The sequence below is a fragment of the Falco peregrinus genome, chromosome Z (assembly GCF_023634155.1).
Source record: "Falco peregrinus isolate bFalPer1 chromosome Z, bFalPer1.pri, whole genome shotgun sequence".
NCBI lineage: Eukaryota > Metazoa > Chordata > Aves > Falconiformes > Falconidae > Falco > Falco peregrinus.
In genome coordinates, this window is record NC_073739.1 from 39,891,064 (window position 1) to 39,911,267 (window position 20,204).

The 20,204-nt window shown below is 38.0% G+C and overlaps 1 protein-coding gene across 1 annotated transcript; it reads left to right on the forward strand.

The window, feature by feature from the left end:
- Positions 1–10,059: 10,059 nt before the first annotated feature.
- LOC114013030 (protein FAM240B-like) lies at positions 10,060–19,978 on the forward strand. The gene is made up of 3 exons (XM_027791381.2): positions 10,060–10,139; positions 15,850–15,998; positions 18,531–19,978. The coding sequence occupies exons 2-3, from the start codon at positions 15,853–15,855 to the stop codon at positions 18,661–18,663; spliced, it is 279 nt and encodes a 92-aa protein (XP_027647182.1). The 5' UTR covers positions 10,060–10,139; positions 15,850–15,852; the 3' UTR covers positions 18,664–19,978.
- Positions 19,979–20,204: the final 226 nt, after the last annotated feature.

The following is a 20,204-nucleotide window of genomic DNA, read 5'->3' on the forward strand; positions in this document are numbered from 1 at the left end:
CATAGAAAATGATTAAGTGGTCTGAAGGCAGAAAAGACCAAAATTTAGAATGTTTTGTTTGTGGAAAACTTAATTTCTAAAAAATATCTTCTAAAAAAAATTTATCTTTCTTTGCTACAATTTTTCCCCGCAACAGTAGTTTAAAGAAATAGATTTTTTTTAAATGGCCATAGGATATCCAAAACAAAACACATTTTGTAGAACCCAGGGGCAAATGAATAAGACTGGCAAAGTTGAAGTCATTTTCACTCACCAGCTGGCAGACTGAAGAAAAGTCATCAGGCTGACCATCCACGGTCCAGGACCCTGGAGTTCCCAAAGTCTAAGGCCAGCATTGATTTTTATTGCTATATTTGCCAAATTTTTATTTCTCAAAAAATCCTTACTTTACTAAATCATCTGTCCTCTATTCATAAAGACATAACTTCTCAGTAGCAAGCTCTGCCTTGAAAGAGAAACAGTGGATAATAACATTTAAAATATATTGTTAGACATCATCTGTACCTTTTGGAAACCATGTCCTACTGTGATATAACTGATTTCACATTTATTCTCAACCTTTAGGCTATCACTTAATTTAAATTAAAGATGCTTTGGCAACAGGGTGCTCAGTGCCTTATCCATATTGGCACAAAACCCAGTGTAGAAAATGCTCTTAGCCATAGCCTTGTCCCCACCCAGAAACATCCATCACCACGATGGACATTTGTTCTTTTTTAAATATTTGTGAATGGTTTTATTTCTGCACTTTCAGGTGATGTTTTGCTCATTTAAAAATACTTGTTACTTTTATAATATCCTTTTAGATTGCTGGAGTTAAGAGTTGTTCTGAAGTAAATTATAACTGGAACAAAAAACAAACAACATTTGCATAAAGAAACATGACATGTAGCTCACCAGTGTAACCAGAGAGAGCAAATAAGAGCATTTGGAAAACACAGAGTTATGCTCTCCTTCATGTCTGAGATGATACAAACTGGTACAAGTGCTGTTTAGGTGTAGTGAGCTGGATCCGTGACAGCCCTCATCATTCCTCTCTTCAGCCTGCCAGCTGAGCTTCTCATGAGCTCTTTCCTCAAACCATTCTCATCGAAACAATTCTGTGAGCAGGGACATACCCTCTGGGCTGCACTGGATGGAGAGCTCAGGGACTCCTTTCAGCACTGCATTTGGCAGAGCAGAAAAGGTAGTTGCTAGCGTGGGGGAAATGATGAGTAGCTGAGGCAGGATGGTGGTGGCCATCGTCTCAGCCTGTGCAGCTTTACCAAGGGTGTGGAAGTGTTGAATGCGCATAATGGTGTGTCAGTAGCATAGCTGATGTTTATAGCTAATGTTAAATAAAATCAGAAAGGAGGAACAATATAGTAAAATCAAAACCTAAGAAATCTTGGATATGTTGAGGAAACTCCAGAATGAAACATTTTAAGACTTTAAGGTGAGCCAAAACAAAGGCACAGCACACAAGTCAAACCATCTGCTGGCAGCAAACTGTTTTTAGCTTGAGACACCTACTGCTTATTTAGAAAGAGACAGAAAGCTTTTGATATGTTGTGATGCTTGCATGGTAACCACAAGAAAGACTCCCCGCTGTGATATGCCTTCCTTTGGCCTTGCCATAGAGGAAGAAGGTATTTGTGTCACTTATAGCTGGCCAGAAATAGAGCTTTGTTGCCACCAGAAATTTCAATATTGCCAGCACCTGCATTTAAAATATTTAGGACCCACGTACCCAGACAATGCCAGCTAAGATGGGTCTCTTTTTTAAGAAAAAGTATTAGGTGGGTCTCATAAAGAAACTACACAAATTATGGGAACTGGCAGAGTAACTGTAAAGCTATGCAATACCATTATCAAAACTATGGGAGGTTTGCCTAGGAGGGATGCTTTCTGAAATTGGCAAATTATCACCAGACTGAGGCATTTCAGAGTGTTAATTTGTTCCGATTGGTTTTACTGTTGCCACACTGATCATTTCAGGTCAGAGCTTTCCTTCATCAAATTCATACCAAGCTTCAGGAACAACAAATAGTAATTAAAAAAAAAAAAGCATATTACACCTGCCCAATTGTGAACTGTTGAACACAGTAAAAAAACCCTAACTGCTGACCCTTCCATTATTGAGTTTTGTACCCCATACAATGAATTTTGTCTCCCTAACTTTATCCTATCTGTCACAGAAAAAAAAAAAAGTAAAAGCAAGCAAATATATAGGGATATAGAACCATAAAAATCATAAATGGAAAAGACCTATGGGGTCATTTATTCCATTTCCCTGCCATTTTACTCTGACTCCTCAGGGCACTTGGTGGTGCTTTGCCCAGTCTAACTTAAAATGTCTGAGGCAATGAGGTTTTTGTCTCAGGTTTCCCTTGCAAAAAGAAATATTAAGTGTAAGCCACAAGACTATATTCCTGCACAATTTGTGTTCTTATATATTTCCGTGTGAATTAACTCAGTTTAGTATTAAAAAAAAGGAAATAAAAGGCCTCAACAGCTTGGATACATAAACATATTGCTACAGGTAGTAAGTTATGTACATCATCTGATTCATGTCAGTTCTGTGGATCCACTTTCTTAGTCCACAATAAACAGTAATTCAAATATTAGGCTGGTTATACTTTAGCACTGGTCCTTGAAATCAAAGGGCACCTTTGAAGCGAATTCCCTAACTGCCCTTACTTACCAGGCTTTGGTGCACTTCCCAGACCGTACACACATAAAAAAAGAAAAATAATCAAAAGATATGCTCCAAGAGCCCACCCAGTACACATCAACCAATGGCTAACAGAATTTCAAACCAGAGTACAGCTAGTCTATAATACAGACGTGAGCCTGTTAAAGACCCTGAAATGCACAGGCTGTGGACAGCAGGGTCTCACCACCAATTGATTTACTCTAATGATGCTTTTTTATTATGCACTACCTGTTACTGTAGAAATTACCTTAGACTGCCCTTTGCACATTAAGCAACCTCAACACTATTCACTTTTGCCACAGCTAAAATATCATAGAAAAAGTTACCATGGTAACTTTTGTCTGTATATTTAAACCCTCAGATATTTCTAGAAAACAGTTGAAGATTTAAAAGAAAGATAATACTTAAGTACTATTAAAAATAAATAAAGTTTATTAACAGAAATATTGTTTATCTGTATTACCAGAAAGTATCAAGGATGAGGCAACTCATTAGGACTAAGGAATGAGTATGTTAAATTCTGTGCTGTAAAAGATGTTTTGCATCCTGAACAGCTTCGTACCCTGATAAGGCAGGATATGATAAATCATTAAAGGAGCAATTCAAAGGAATGACTCAATGCAATAAGTAATATGGAGCTGGGAATAGCTCATTCATTTATTAGCAAGTATTTAAGATTTACATGTTCATGTCCATAAAGGAATTTCCTGAAATGTTATCAGAACATGAAAAGGTTTCAAATACCATGAAGCAGACTTAGCTTAAAATTCAGTGGAGTACTAACAGAAACTCATTTTTGTGGATGAACTAATTAATAAAAAAAACAAAACAAAAAACAACAAGGAAACCACTGCATTACTTCCTTGGCTAATTAAAGTGCAACTAGTAGATCTGAACATGTTAATATGAATAAACACCAATCTGGGAAACAGCAGTTCTTATACAATTCCTTTCTTGCTGTCAGCTGAAGTACAGGTTCATCTACAGTGGCTATTTTCCCAGATTTTACTGGTATAATAATCTGTCCATTGCTTCTCTACTTCGGAGGATTACTAAGTTATTAAGAGTATATTTTAAACAAAGTGGGTACCCTGATACAGCCTCTTAGGCATGCATTTCTAAGCCACTTTTCCTTGCAATAGTGAAACCAGATTTTCAGTTCCAGTAATGTAATTCCGTAGTGTAAAGCACTGATGGACTATAAACTCAAACTGCAAAATCCGTTTCATTCAAAACATTTTGACAGGTTAATTTTGCACTGGTGGATTTTACGTTGGTCCCCTCATGTCTGTTCATGCCAAATTTCAGTTTGACTTTTCACAAATACTTCTTTTTTGGTATTGCATCCTTTCCATTCCTCTGTACCCTGCCACATCACTCACATAGATTCCCTGTGTTGTATACCATTCTCCACATTTTCTTAAGACTTTTGCTTCACATTGGTCAGGCCTTTGAGTCTTTAAGTCAGGACTTTAAGCTGCAGATCAAGGTAGTACTGTAGCATGTCCTAGTTCATCAATCAGGCTTCTCCAATTGCTTTTCTTGTCCAATAATTTTACATTTCTTCAGTCACCTTATGCAGGGCTGACTTCATTGGAGCAACATGCTTGCCAACCTGGAGCAACACAGATGAAATAATGTCACATCATCCAGCATAATCTCTGTGTGGGCTCAAAGATATCATTCACTAGGCCAACACACTGCACTGTTTTCACCTTGTCCCCTACTTTTTCATTCTCTCTGGTGTTTTTTTCATGAGAACTGTACATATTATGTCTCCCTTTCTGGTGCACACAGAGAGCATCCAAATGGACCCTACCACTAGCAGCATTGTCCTCTGACACAGAAGGGAAGATGGTAATAAGAACCCTTAAATTTTGTGGGCTGTTCATCTGTGTAATTGCAGAGAAAACATACATCACCCTGATTGTCAAGCTTAAGGAAGCCTGACCCTGCTGGTCAAAGCCACACAACTGAAGATACATCCACACGGTATAGGTGGAAGCTTGGGAGTAAGGAAAAGAAGGTCATGGCACTAAAAGAAGATTCAGCAAGTGATCACTACAGAGGTGTCTTGAATAAGTAGTTGGGGGCTGTGATTACCGAGTACCAAAGAAGAGCAGTGCTGAGACAACAAGAACACTTCCCCAGATCATAAAAAGACTACAGTACCATCTATAACTCATCAGCACCTGCCCCATTGTCCTGTTTCATGCAATTTGCATCCATAACATAGCCCCTTCATGAGGGAGCTTCCAGCATGCACTGAAGGCCCTGCAAGCTGGGAGGAGCTTTGTGTCAGTAAACAACAGAAACCAGATGCTGCAGTGCAATTATGTCTCATTCCTTTTGATATCTGCTTCCCCTCATGCTTGAAAATAATGTGCAATACACAAAAGATAAACATATTCCTGATAAGGAAATGGAAGTCAAACAAAAATCTGAGACTGGGCACACTCCTCCTCTTCAGGTTGTCAAGTGCATATGACCAAGCATAACTCGGGAAAGAAACAGCTGTTTTGCAGCCTGCTAAACTATCCAGAGGTCACTGCAGTTAAGTGCCCACTGAAATCTTCAATGGCCTGTAACAAATGAGTTCTTTCCCTTTCAATGAAGGATAAGGTTTGGTTACCTATTGCAAACAAGCATTTTATTGACAGCATCAACACAGCTAGAGAAGCCTCTCTGTGCAAAATTCTTTACAAACCATCTGTGTAATTAGAAATAACTTAGAAGTAACTTGAGGCAGAGAAACTTATATTGCTCAAGTACTCCCTGGATCATCCCAGCAATAATTGTTTTCTAATCACAGATTGACGAAAGTCACTGTTGTCAGACTACCATAGGAAGGGTAACAGTCACCTCCATGCTCTGCAGCATCCTGTGTTACTCATCTGCATCAAATTAGCAACGGAGCTAATCTGCACAGATGCTAGGTTCCCCAGACTCAAGTTGTCCCTTCTCATTTGCAAACACAATCCATGTGTTCTTGTCATGAACTCAGACACTGCAAGGAAATTTTCTCGGCTTTAGGAATCTACATTTAGGTACCCAGTTTAGATAAAAGTATCTACACACCTGACCACATGCAGTATCAGAATCCACTAAATATGTTTTATGTCCAGCTGTCCTCCACCTTCTTAATGTACTTGAAAGTAATAAAGTATTCCTTCAGTCACCCAGATGAAGCAGAACTGTTCTGAGGCACTTACATCAGTGCATCTCAAACACCGATGACAGCCATGGGAGGTGGGTTCATGTTTTCTCAGTGTAGGAGGTAGTTTAGTGAGTGTCTGGAGCTATTTCAGCACAGACTTGGCATGAACAAGGTAGAACCTGGTGCTGCCAACTCCAGTATTTTTGAGCATTTTTTACAAAATTGTGCTGAGATTAGTGAGACCCCAATTGTAGACAAGAGGGTTTTTTTCCCCCAGTCTTTCCTGGCTTTAATGACAGTATTCCACTGTCTTTGGTGTGCCTGTATTGCTGTCACCCATGGAGTTGCATTCATGGTAATGGTCAGGTAGGAACAGAAGCAGTTGTGCCCCATGACAGGGGAATGAGGCAGGAGCCAAGTGTGACCCCAGCACAGGCAGTGCCCTTGCCAAGAAGTGGGATCTCGGAATGGCAGGCCAAGCAGGTTGCTGTATCAGGTGCTGGTAACAGCATCCATCAGCAGTGCCAAGAATGATGAAGGGAGGGATGAAACAGGTCTAGGGCACATCCAGGAGACAGGTCCGAAGATAAGCTACGTATGATGCTGTCAATAAATACTGTTGCCAGATGTAGGTCTGAGATCTGATCAGGGGCAGGATGAGGGACAGGGATGGAGCCAGGGGGTTGCCTGGCAGAGCTCAGGCAGGAACCAGGTTGCTGGGCCTGAGCTGAAAGTGGGTGCTTGGGAAAAGGTGTGGGCTGCAGGCGAGAATGGGCAGGTCTGTGACGGCCTGTTGAGGTCCTCCAGGCCCTGACAGTGGTACCACCAGGAAATACTCCAAAAACGCCATTATAAACACCACGGTTCACAGCTGTATTCTGCAATTGCTGACATAAAGTGAAAAAAGCTCCGCATAAATGGTGATTTCTACACCAACTATTGAAAAAATACAAGATGATGACAGAGTAACAAAGCAAATTACTATAATACAACATCCAAAATACAGTCAATTATAAGAAACCTCACATCAGTGCAAGACAACACTACATGAGACCTAGTAACGGCTCTAAATCGTTACAGATGAGGAAAAGTGACTGTCAGAGCCACAGCAAGAGAGGTACACTGCAGACTTGCAAACTTCTTAGGTGAAACTGTCAAGCTAGACTATAAACCTCCAAACATATAGTGGCATCTACACAATTTTTAAAGTTGAAATAATTTACTCAAAATATTGATTTGTCTGACAAGTCTATAGAATAAATCCATGCAACTTCTAAAGTCACAAATTATCTATGCAATTGACTCCGTACTACCAGAAGGCCAGAGCAGACTGTACTGCTGATCTCTATGAAGTATCAGACATCACGCCAAGTTCAGCTGCTTTAATTACGAAGATCAAAGAGCTCTGATTATTTCTCTGTGTGTCTTGTAGTGGCCTAGTCCTCTGCCTAGAGTTTCTTATGTTTTCTTGCCACTAAGGCACCACTGAAACTACACAGCAGAACTGTGTTCAAGTGCTTAGACATGTTGAGTTTGGGCAGTTTCAAGCACAACACAAGCAGGATTTTGAGATCTGTTTTATGTCAAGGCCACAGTGAAACCTCAAAAGAGATTCCAAGTAACTCCCTTGCCATGAAAAAGCATGTCTTAGAATACCCAGTAGCCAAAATGTGAGGTAATCTATCCAATATGTGGGAAAGTGCAAAACCCTCCTGACTCACACAGGAGATTAAACAAGCATGCTGTTGACTCTGTCTCTCAAGCCCAGTGTATTGCATTATTTATATAAAGTGGAGCAGCTCCAAGAAGAGAAACTGTAAGAGTCGGATACCCTCATCGGCACTATGGGCATTTGCCTAGGGTCCAGGATCAGCTATCAGACAGAGCAGTCTGTCCTGGAGCAGTGAATTACTTACCTCATGATACATTTCACAGCTACCTTCCAGAAAGAGTAGTGGTGCTGAGTGTCTTACTGAATGGTTAGTGGAAAAATTAATTTTGCTGTTGATCTAAACTAACTATGGACTCAATAGGAATACTTGATGACATATTACAATGTCCTCTCTTCCTGTCTCCCCATCTACTAAGCACAGCAAACAATAAATAACCTGTTTCTCTTTATAGTAAGACATAAGGTGAACTTTATTACTTTTCCTTTACTCTCTTCTCCTCTTTCCTACAAGGAGCCAACTTTTCTCTCTGATGGTCTCACTGAGGTTTATCTATTTAAACTTAGAACAATTGTTCCTAACTGATATTTAGCTTTGAAGTTTGCTGCTTCTATTTCAGACCTTGTGCATTTTTCCCAGCTTATACTAGCTGATCTAAGAAAAGATATTACCTCTACATGTGAATCTCATCCAAACTTCAGGCATTGACAGAGAACTGGAATAAAACCCACTGTGTTACAGGTGGTTCCATATTCTGTCACATTCCAAATAGAGATATTGGTCTGACTTAATAGCATTCAAGACTTCCAAACAAACTTCAGAGGATTTAATAATTAAAAATCTGAAGGCAGATTAAATAAATACAAAGTGGGTTTGTCAAAGGTCAACCATGGCACATTACTTCAGTGCTTCTCTTTAACCAAGATAAATGTGGGCAAATACATGTGGACCAGATAAACTGTGAACCTCAGTAAAATATTTCATTTAAGTGGATAAGGAGTGGTTAAAATCAGATAGCATCTTTTAGCGAAAGCTCCCTTCCTGCAAGAAGGTTAAAAAGGAATTGCTCCAGAGCTGTCTTGCAAGTGTCTTACTACTGTGTTGAGTGGTGACATTTGGCACAAAATGAAGCAGTGAGTTAAATTTTCTGGAGGACAAAAAGATCATCAGCAGCAAATGAATTTCAAAGACAAAAGACACAGATAACCTGAAGGACTGAAACAGAGAAAGTGGAACAAAAGTCAGGTCATAAGCTTAGGATCTAATCAAAATTTCTGTTATAAGGTGGAGCTTATCTGTTGGAAAAAATAAGAGGACTAGGTGGGTGTATTAATCATTAGAGAGTGTTTATGAGCATTGTATATCTCTGGAAAAGTTAAATCTGATTCGAGATTCAGGTAGTTATATACAAACAAAATAAGGAAGCATATAAAGTCCTAGTACTCAGCTGGAATATGACATACAGTTCCCATTGCCTGTTTTCAATGAGACTGCAGAGAAAGGCCATGACACCTATCAAGAGAATGAGTATGAGAAGAGTCCAAAGTCCTTGACTGATGTATCTTCAAAACAAGGAAGGAGAGGGGAGGTGATTTCTGCCATACATACCATGGAGCCAAAGGAGGGGTAACTTGTCTCTTGAATAAATTCAGGTTGTAAATTAGAAAAAACCTTTTAGTACTTTGCACAGAAAAGTTCTGGAGCAACTTTTCACTGGAAGTGCCTGGAGTAAGAAACATAACTCATTTCAAGACAGAACTTGTGAAATTATCAGAAGGGTTATGCAGTCAGGTTGCCAGTAGTAGCTGACAACAGGAGGTCCCTTTCAGTCTTCTCTCTCTTTGTCAGAGTAAGTAGCACCTTACTTCCCTGTGTTTTCTGTTCACCCAGCAGTACTAGTGGAGGGAGGAAAAATCTGTCCAAGAAGTGGAAGTGCTACATTCTGTAACAAATTATATACGCTATGATTCCAGCTTGCAGCTGGCTGAGTTCAGATTCCTGCACTATTCAGTGTATTAACAGCTTAGCTGGAATCCTGTCATGCAGCCTACCAGGTGCTCTTACAGACCAAAACTTCAAAAGGGGTGAAAAAAAAATCTATTTATCTGTCAGTCTCTCAGTAGCACAATCCTGAGACAAGCTGTGTTATTCAACACGTTCTCTTCAGATCTATGCATTTTCTTGGAGGGGACAGTACTGAAGTCTTGCAAGTCATATGGAAGTTATGTTCCAGCGATCTGCACTTGTCAAAGAATAACTGTTTCCCCAGAGCCAAGTTATGACATCAGTGGCACCTGCCAAAAATTATAGCACAGATCAAATGTGGTATTCAGAGTTTGTGCCCTGTAACTGTCTGGTCATTCCGCTTAGTGTGTTGCAGACTTCACAAAATGAGACTGTGGGTTTGGGTTTTTCCCCCCTGCCATTAAACTAATTCACAATAGCAGATGTCATCACTCCCAAATAAAAATAAGTGACGGATTAATAGATTTCATCAGTTATTCCTGGCAGTTGCAGTCCTCTTGAAAAAGGGAACCCAGAGGTAAAACTGACACTATTCAGTAATCACTCAAGAAATCCGTACTTTGACAGAAGAGGAAGCTACTGTACAATCAAAGTAAGCATTTATATTCTTGTATTTTGCCAAAATAAGATTTTCTCTTCCTATCTTGATTATTAAACACACCTAGACATACACGCATATATATTTATTATATTTTTTGTTAAATTATGTGAATTTGAATTATGCTTTCTTCTTCTTCTTCCCTCCATGACCTTGAATTCTGTATATTATGGTATACTTTATTGGGAGATAAATTGGGAGATTTATAAAATATCAGAGGCATCCTGCCTCTGTTTTGTTTTAATCTAATCTTAACTTCAGTTATTAACCTGTTATTTATCCCTATGTCTGGCTTTGGTATTACTAGAACTTCTGTACTACACATACTTCAGCTGAAAGGAAAACCACGTAAAATGAACATGTGAGGGAATATTCATCTTAATGATGTATTCTATAAGCATAATTTAAAACTTATTACAGCATAAAGTTTTTTTATATTAAAAAAGAACATAAACAGGCTTTGAACTCATATATTGTACTGTAACTATTCTATAATGCTGGCAAATATTGTATGCTTAGGCAAACAAACCCCAGTGAAGGGCGAAAGGAATAGGAGAGTAATTAGTGGCCTAACAAAGAAAATAGCTTATGGTCATGATATGACCCAAGGGACTGAGTTCATTGAAGTCAAAAGTAATTTTTCCATTGTTTACAATGGTCTTCAAAAAATTCTGTAGTGAGTGTAAAAAATTCTTCCAGAAACATGGTCATGTTCAATATCAAAATTGGCTGAATCATCAAATTTATCTAGAGTATTAAAATTAGCCTTATCTCCACCTTTTAGAAAGGAAATATGTTTAAGATACAAAAAACAATCATTATTGTTAAAGATTTTCTTCTTTCAGCAAACTTTGTTAGAAATTTGTTAGAAATAAAATTTAGAAATGTTAAAACATTATTTTATTTTGCTGGTTAAAATATTTTCCAATAAGAAAAAAAAAAGGTTGGTTTATTTTTTTTAGCCAAACCAAATGATTTTTTAAATTACGTATCATTTTGATTTAAAATTACTTTGACATTTTTCTCAAACTATGTTCAGTCAACAGCTTTACTGAATGCCTTAAAAGACTTCTCACTAAAAAGTAAGGTTTTCAGAGAATCTCATTGTATGCACAAGTATTGTCTCTCCATTTAAATTACTGAATTTTTGAGACAATGGGTGCTCAAGACATGTATTAAGTAGACTACAAAGTGTAAAAAATGCCTCCTGAAGCTTCAGACAATATTTTCTTCTTTTGTTTGTTTATTTTAGATAAAGGTTACTAAAAATAGCACTTTTGTTCAAAATATCAAGAGCCATTTCTGATTTCAAACATTTCTCTGGCAAGAGTCTGAAGTAGAAATACAATTACAAAGTGTGTCAAAGAGAAATTCCTCACATTAGATATTTCTTCAAAATCCTTTTTGTACCTCAGTGGAGGTTGTCAAAGGTTACAATAATTCAAAATGTACAGACCAGGAAAGGACTAAAACCAGAGCATTTGGAAACATGCTAATGTAACACCTTTCCAAAGCACATTCAGCCTGCACATCAGTTTAAAAGGCAGAAGGCTGTACCACTGGCTGTTTCTATATCAATTTTGGGGCAGTGAATAAAGGTTGTGCATATAATAATTTCCATCTAAAAGCAGAATTTCTTCTCCCTTGCACTGGAGAGATCTGTTGAGGAAAAACATTCATCATTCACACTTTGAATCTCCTTTAAACATGCTCTGGGAGAGCAGCAGCTCTCTGAGATAACATATATGTAAATGCTATCTGTGTTTTGTGAGTGAGTGGGTGCCTTACAGATCATTGCATAGCCATGTGATTTATGGTTTGCTTACAAACAGGAGATTTTTCTTTTACAGTGCCATTAATTTTATTTACTATTATGTCTTCTTGTGGACATTTGCTATAAATTAACAATTCTTTAACAGACAAATTAGTTCCCATAAATGATGAATGCTGTAAAAAAATCCTTTCATATGCACATACACATCTTTCTCATAGTTGAGGTTCAGAGTTAATACATAAGCCACTTGAGCCAAGATCCAAGTTTTACCTTTATTTAAATTTTGTTTTATCAGCTCAACTCCCCAAAACAGCAGTCAACGATATTTCAAGTGGGCAGGTAGGACTGCACAACCCATACAGAAACAGTCCTTCCTCAACCATCTTAGTTGAAGATGTCATAAGGGACCCTGCCTTGCACCAGTGTTATACACATTTTAGTAGCCCTTTATAGGAAATGTACTGCTGAAAGTTTCATAATACAAATTTTCAGTCCATAAGTGATACTTACACTGAATCAAGTCTTCTGAATGAATCATTTTCAACCTATGGAAGTGTTGCTGTTGCTTATTTTACTTTCATATCAGCAGAAAAACATGTAAAACAACCTCCTGTTAGTAGCCAGAAAGACATCTCCTGGACTTCCCTTTAATTTCTCTGGAATTATAACCTGGCAATCCAAAATGAAAACAAAGATGATAACCACTTTTCCTTGCTCACTTTCCATCGAGGTAACACTAGTGGAGTGACTCTAAGAAAAGTGTGTTTTTGACTTACAGAGGAAATCTAACTGTCCTGCTAGTTTCTGAACCATGACATATGTGAGTGAAGGAATCAAGAAGTTTGCCAAAATTAAGTCAGATTGTTAGTGTAACTCCAATTTATGTTATTGGGACATCTACAAAGAAAGCAGAAAACCACTCAACTGCAACAACAAAACATGTTTTCTAGAGCAATAATAATTTTTTTGATACAAAGAAAAGAAAACTAAAGAACAACTCACAAATCCAAACCAAGCTCCTAAGCAGAATCTTTCAATTGGCAAAAAAAGAAGGTATTACACAGTATATGTGAACTCTAATCTGTGTACATGGATGTCGTAATGCCAGGCTCAAAGAAAGGATGCTTTCACATACCATACCACAAGAGAAGCTGGCTAATAATGCCAGACAGCACCATCTTCAAAAGTCTTACACCAAGAATCTGTCTTAGCCAGGACCACAGCAATACCACGTGAAAGATTCAACTGTTTCTGTTTTTCCAGGGAATTATTATCAAGTCAGAAGTTCTTGGCTTGCAGGAAGTCCCACAGACACGCCAGACTGACATCTGCAGAAGTATTTCCATCCTTTGGGTACCTGTATGACCACAGCTTGTTCCTCTGACTAGAGCAGCCAAGATTTAAGGCAGGCAAAACCCTCATGCACCTCCAAAAGATCTAACCAATTTAGACCTCAGATAAAGACTGGAGGCCCTCTTTGTACCACTCGAAGAGTATCTACTAGAAGTTTAATAATCATAAAAATGTAATCTTTAATAAAAGGTTAATGTGTTATGGCAGACTTTTACATGAGCCAAAGTATAATAGGGTTTGGAGAGCAAACCTACTCAGACAGTTTGTCAGCAGCTTGCACTTGGCTTCTGAGGCAACAGGATAATTACCTGAACAGTGTCAAATGGGCAGCTGCTACTGAGAGAAGAGCCTTTAAATGGTGCAAAGACCCAGGTGACCTGTTGATCTAGGAATGATGAAATAATCATATTCCATCACTCACTATTACCAGAGCGTTTATTCTAACACTGCCTAAAGCCTATAGAATTAAGATTCAGATAGGGCATGTTCCAGTGTGTCTGTGACATGCATACGTTTTTGCAGGATGAAGCTTTAAATAATACTGTTATTTTAGGGCCTCAGAGTGAGATAAAAGATCATTAAAAGATTATCCATATTTCCATTTAGACAATATCATAAATAAACAAAGCACATTTAGCAAAAGGAGGTAGTAGAACTGATGTACCCACACCAGTGTAACAATTACTGATGTACCCCACTATGCTACAGCTACAGCATCCCCAGTTCACAGCAAAGGAAACACCAGAAAACTGTTGTTTGCCTCAGATGAAAATATCTGATTGTTCTGGTGATATTGTAGCTCTTGCTGACCTTGCTGTGAAGAAGACCAGTATCCTAACAACTCAAGCATGTCTGATATTCCATTGCATAGGAGATTATATTACATGGACTAACCAGTTCACACTTGCTACTCGAGTTGGACTGTGCCAGCCTTTAAGCAACTGGACTTCTCCATGAAAAAATATTGCATCTGGAAGAGATTTTTCTTTTTGTTAAGAAAGTTTTTCAGTCCGGTCAGACTTAGCACCAAGTTTGGCAAAGTTATTTGTTGTTATTGATCTTTCTGAAAAAAAGGTTTATGAAAATTATGCCAAATCTGAAATATTACATCTAGGGAGATGCCAAGATCTGACTTACATACCCATTTAAAACTTCAGGACTTTAACATACAGTATTTGATAGGAAGACCTTACACAAGTCTGCCTTCATTGTGTTGCATCTGACCGTCCTTTTCTTTTTCTCTAATCTTCTCCTTACAGCATTGCACAACTCAAAGGTTTCCTCAGATTGGCCTACATTAGCATAATCTTTATAGCATTTATTAAGGATAGCTTATAATATATGACACTGTCTATAAAGCAGACTCAAAAGTACTTATCAGTGTCTATGAGGTATTAATTCATCAGCATTACAGAGTGGACAGACAGCAAAAGTATCTAGTGACAGCAGAGTATACATGAACACAAGGAAGCAAAGGAATTTCACAGGAACCTTCAAATTATGTGCTGATCTAGTCATAGAAAACTCAGGAACATGGGTTTGGGGTTTGGTTTTTTTCTTGCCTCCTCCCACCTGCTGGAGGGTTTTAGTGTAGGAGACTGATGCAGGAAATACTGTTTCACAGCAGGGGTAGAAGTATAAGGGGTTGTTGGTACCTTATTTAACATCATAGCAAAGCAACAGCAACCAATATAGTACAGCAACAAATATAGTATGGCAACAAATATAGTACATGATGGAATTTTTCTAATTATTTCATTTGGGAATAGACAGCAGAACGTAACTTTTCAAAGTACCATTAAGATCTGATAACCAAGGTATATTTGGTAATATCAGCAAGTGCATCAGTCATGCTGAGAATTTTAAAACCTTCCATGTTTGAATACTATGCATTTAGCAAGGAGAAATTCACCTCATTTCCATCCTTTTTCTCATTTATTGGAACTCATCTCTATATTTTAACAAGCTCTACTTTTAACAACATTTAAGACTGAATTTTGATAAATTAAAGAACATGGCCATAACAAGTTCCCCAGGGCTTTGTACTCTGTGTGCTTTAACTTTGAGTTGATAATTCCCCTGCATATTTTGTACTTTATATCATTGGAGTAGTAAAAGGAATCATTTAAGAGCAATGTATACCCTTTGGATAGCAACCATCTACGATCTCTTTTAAAACTGCAGGAGGCAGAGGAAGGGAAAGCCCTTCACAACATCTTATCTGAACTTCACTGAAAATGGCACTATATTTGGACTATCCCAAATCCTTCCAAAACCAGTTAAAATCTCACACATCCTGAGGCCTCCACAACATTTCAGTGAACTGTACTATGCGTAGCCATTACTCAGTCATTATATTACAAAAATATAAGTATACAATTTAATTATCACCCAAGGCCTGTTCCAATGCCTTGTATTTTCCTTCAAGGCATAGTAAGCATCAGTTACTTATTCTTCTCAGGTAACGTGTTTTATTTTAATAGCACTCCATGAGAAAGAAATTGCAAAGGGCTAAGCAACACAGTATCTGCCTCAGGTTAGACTCCTGACTGTTCTGACCTCCAAATTGTTTTTCAGAAAATGAGCACGCATACCAACTCTAGACGTTACAAAATGGGTGGTCATGATGCAGAAGAGCTGAAGAATTTCTGGGAAAAAGTCATCCAAGAGCAAACTAAGCAACGAGAAGGTGAAGAGTCTAGGTTAAGCAAAAGTGCCCTGAACAAGTAAGTGGTATTTTTTTCTTTTGCACAAGACCAGCAAGGCATGTCATCACGTGCTTTAAAATAAGGTAACCATTATTGTACTGCTTTATTCATAGCACAGATTGTGTTCTGGATCTTTGGCACTTTTCCTCTCACAGCTGCTTATCTCATATTTCCATGGCTCTTCTTCATGGAAACTCAGACACCCCTCACCCCTGAACCTCATGAGCATTCTTCAAAGGCCTTGGAGTATAGCCACAACTTTGGCACTATGGCTTGTGACAGCCAGAAAATATCAGGATTTTTACCTGGAACGGCTTGTGACAGCCAGAAAATATCGGGATTTTTACCTGGAACTGGTACAGCTACACAAATAAATAAAATAGTATTACATTAAAGGGACAGGCAAATCACTCATTTGATGTGTAGCACAAGCAAATCCATAGCGTCTTTACCATGTTTAACAGCCTTTTGCATCATATAAACCCAAAGACATAAACAGTACAATAAGATTTTCCTATGCCATGAAACAGATTTCATAAGCATTCTTGCTTATGACAGGTAAAAAATAAGGTTATTCAAATGTATTTAATATTTTTCCAAAATAGTATAAAACTCCAGGCATTGCCTAGGAAGAGTTGTGACTGGTATAGATACAACATACAAGTTTAGTAGACTGCTTCAAATACTTGCACAACCTGTTGCTCTTCATGAATCCCCTGACTAATAACAGATGGAGAAAGATTATAAGAAATACCTGTGTCTCTTGTGTTTTTTTCTGATGGGGGTTTCTTCCTTAGGTTGACCAAGGTTCCCCTGCATAAACTTTCCTCAAAACTGGGACATTCAAATAAATTAATTTGACTTCAGTAAACTGGAATGTGCTGGTAAATGGCTGTTTCTTTAAAAAAACTGCCAGGTACTGTGACCCTAGTGCCCAAGGAGGAAGCTATTATCATTATTTTAAGGATGAAGAAATCAAGAACTGGGCAGGCCTCGTGTCCCAACAGAGTCAGATGTAGACAGTCCTGCTCCCAGCATCCTACTCCAGCTAATCAGTAATAGTCCCAAAACCAAATCACCAAGTTGCTGGAGGGAAAGCATGTATGACAAAACCCAGCACAGTGTTCAGCTGCACTGGAAACTTTTGTCACCCCAGCTTCATAAAAAAATATTGCAAGAAGACATCACAAACTAATTGCAATTAGGGGTGCAGAAAATACTTCTAGCTTCACAAAGTCAAAAATGTTAAAAGCTTGTATAAGATCTTCTCTGAACAGGAAAAAAATGCAGCAAAAGAATTTGGACTATGTCTTCACATACGTATGCAGTATGCCTTAACTGACTGATCACAACTGAAACAGACCCAGTCAAGTTCCTTCAAGGTCACTTTACCAAAGCCCAAATTGCTTGCAAAGTGTTCTCTAATTTAAAAAAAAAAAAAAAAAAAAAAGATACCTTCAGGAGATAATAGACACTGTCATTACAAAATCCGTAGGTCCACTACCTCATGTAAGTGGCACCTGGGAGAATTAGATGGCTCTAAGTATAGAAAGTGCTCTCTTTCTGACACCTAAGACATTAGTTGATAAGGAACACTGATGCCTTCAATGGCAAATTTTTGGTAAATACCTGCACCAATGTTTTCAGGCTTAACTATGGGCACAAGAGAATGGTGAAGCCCAGACACCGTAGACAAGAAAAGTTTAAAACACAATCTGAAAACAAACTCTGAAGCCAAACTACCACAAGCATTCATGTGAAACAGCTACTGCTAACTTTTTCTCAGATTAAATCATTGGCTGCTGTTCTTTTTAACACACCAAATGTAATATAAAAACCCATATATTCCATGATGCATTTGGCATTACCGTATGATACCTAATCCTATAGTATTACTGGGTCAGGTGTTTCATAACACCATTTCTTGTGGAAAGTGACTCGGCCAGCAATAACTTGAAGTGGTCCCTAGTGATTTTCTCTTTTGCCTGTACTATACTTATGTCTTGAAGCTATGTGGCTCCTCTTGCATGTGACATCAATTCCTTTCATTAAACACATACAAGGCCTGCAGAAATTTTGGTTACAAAATGGTTATTTTTTTTTTCTTATTCGTCGGAGTAAACCCAAATGGACATATTTAACGTTCTGCTTGCTCTTCTCCACAGCATTTTACAGGGAACTTGGGGGGTCAGGGGGTGTAACTGTATTTTTCAATTTATACATTGAATGACCTTACCGCATAGACAGTATTTCTGTGTGGCTTTGAGAATACCCCAGAGGAAAAACCAGAGCTCTTCGCACTGACAGTATTTCAGCAGTTGTTTGACTCATTAGGAATCCGGCAATGTCAACCACTGATAGCATCAGCACTATCCCTTTCTTCCCTGCATTCCCAATCTAGTAAGCTAGAGAGATGTGTAGATGGTAAATAAATATGGGACAAATGCTACAGTGATGAAAGAGAGGAAAGCTTCAACCCTGCTGAAAAGCCCTGGATACATTTGAAGGATTTGGCTCAGTACTTGCTAAGCACTTGTTCTCTCTTTGCAGACTTCGTCATGAATGGACTCTGCGGCTGGAAGGACAAACAAGGCAGGTCCAGGCTCACAGGAAAACACAGAAAGAACAGATGATGATGATGGCTGTTGAGGCTGTTCCCTTGCCAGATAAAACTGTTGCTTAAAATTACTGTGAAAAAACAGAAAGCATTGAGCATGACTCTGACCTTCTGCACGCACCTATAAACCAGCAGGTACACTGCTGAACAAGCAAAAGGTCAGAATCTGGCCCTTTTGCAGACTACTTACTGGAGTTACTAATAAAGTCCTACTGAAATTCAGTGCAAAAATAAGGCCACAGAACATAATCTTGAAAAAAAATGTAAAGGGACAGATAAGAAGCAGACACCTTTATTCTCCATGATATATTATTACTGCGATGCAGCAGGACTTTCTTATGTAACTCTGCATTTCCAAGTGACAACAACATATTTCTAGGGAAGAGGATCGCTTGTTTAATAGGAATAATACATTTAGACAGCTGCATGCAAAATTGCACATTTCCATTTAGAGAGCTTACAGAGTCTGGCTTAATGCAGATATAAGCTGTTCTGCCTGTCTTGATGAGCCACAGCAAAGGGAGTTAAGGATTAGTCTGATCAGTTGGGCAGAAGGAGAAATATATTCTTTAATGGAATCAGGCAATAACAATGAACTTTTCTGATCAACATATAAGAAAACTTGCAGATCTTAATCATTAAATGAACAGAGGAAAGGATTTTGACTTTCATGGGGTAGGTAAGAAGACTACTGAAGTTATTATGAACCAGTCTGAGAAATGTCAGAGCAAGTGAGTATGAAAGAGTTTGAAATAGGAGGCAGCAAATCACTTCATCTCAACAGCACAGGAATGCTTTGCAAGGTTTCACTTGCCATACCTGGTGTGCACTAATCCAAACACTTGCTGCATTTCATCTTCTTCTAGGTCAGGTGAAAAAGAGTGAGGAATAACTAAACACGGGGTAATAACAGTGTGTTCCATTTACCTATATGTCTGTGTATCTAAATATCATTTATTTTGGATGAAAACATTAACTTTTTATGTCTTAAATTAATTTCTTTGATATGCAAGAGTCATAAGTCTAAACAACTGTTTTTCTCTAACAATATTGAGCCATATGGAATTTTACCTTGCATCTTTCTATACACTGAAAAAGGAGATGGGAATAAATTTGATACATTTCACAACAAAACAAAAATTAAACCATTTACAGACCTCACAGAAATGCTTTTTTTATCCTTTTAAGACATTTCATTAAAACACACTGTTTTACAGAATGTTCCTACTTTTACACAGTGGCAGTCTCCTATAGAAAAAATCATGTTAGGCCAAAAAAGTTGATAATTCAGGAAGGATTAAAACAATTAAAAACTTATAAAATGTTATTTGGTTATTGAACACTGAATGGAATGTAGAATCAGTCTCTTTTCATATAATCCAACCCAAAAAGAAATTGTTTCTTCGTGTTTTTTTTTTCTATTAGAAAAGCAATGTGGAAAAATAAAGTTGTAGCTGCTTTTGCCTTTACAGACTGGTCTCTTTCTTCTGTGTTCATTTATTTCCCACTATTCTCTAAAAAGTTCTTTTGCTGCCACCCAAGCTATCTCTAGTGAAGAAGATCAAGCAGGACTTGAACCTGCTTCCACTTACATAAAAAACATAGTT

What these genes read in the sequence shown, in the direction of transcription:
- LOC114013030 (XM_027791381.2), top strand. Translation starts at nt 15,853, where the DNA reads ATGAGCACGCATACCAACTCTAGACGTTACAAAATGGGTGGTCATGAT. An exon ending in AGCAAAAGTGCCCTGAACAA is followed by an intron (nt 15,999 to 18,530) that starts GTAAGTGGTATT and finishes CTCTCTTTGCAG; the next exon opens with ACTTCGTCATGAATGGACTC.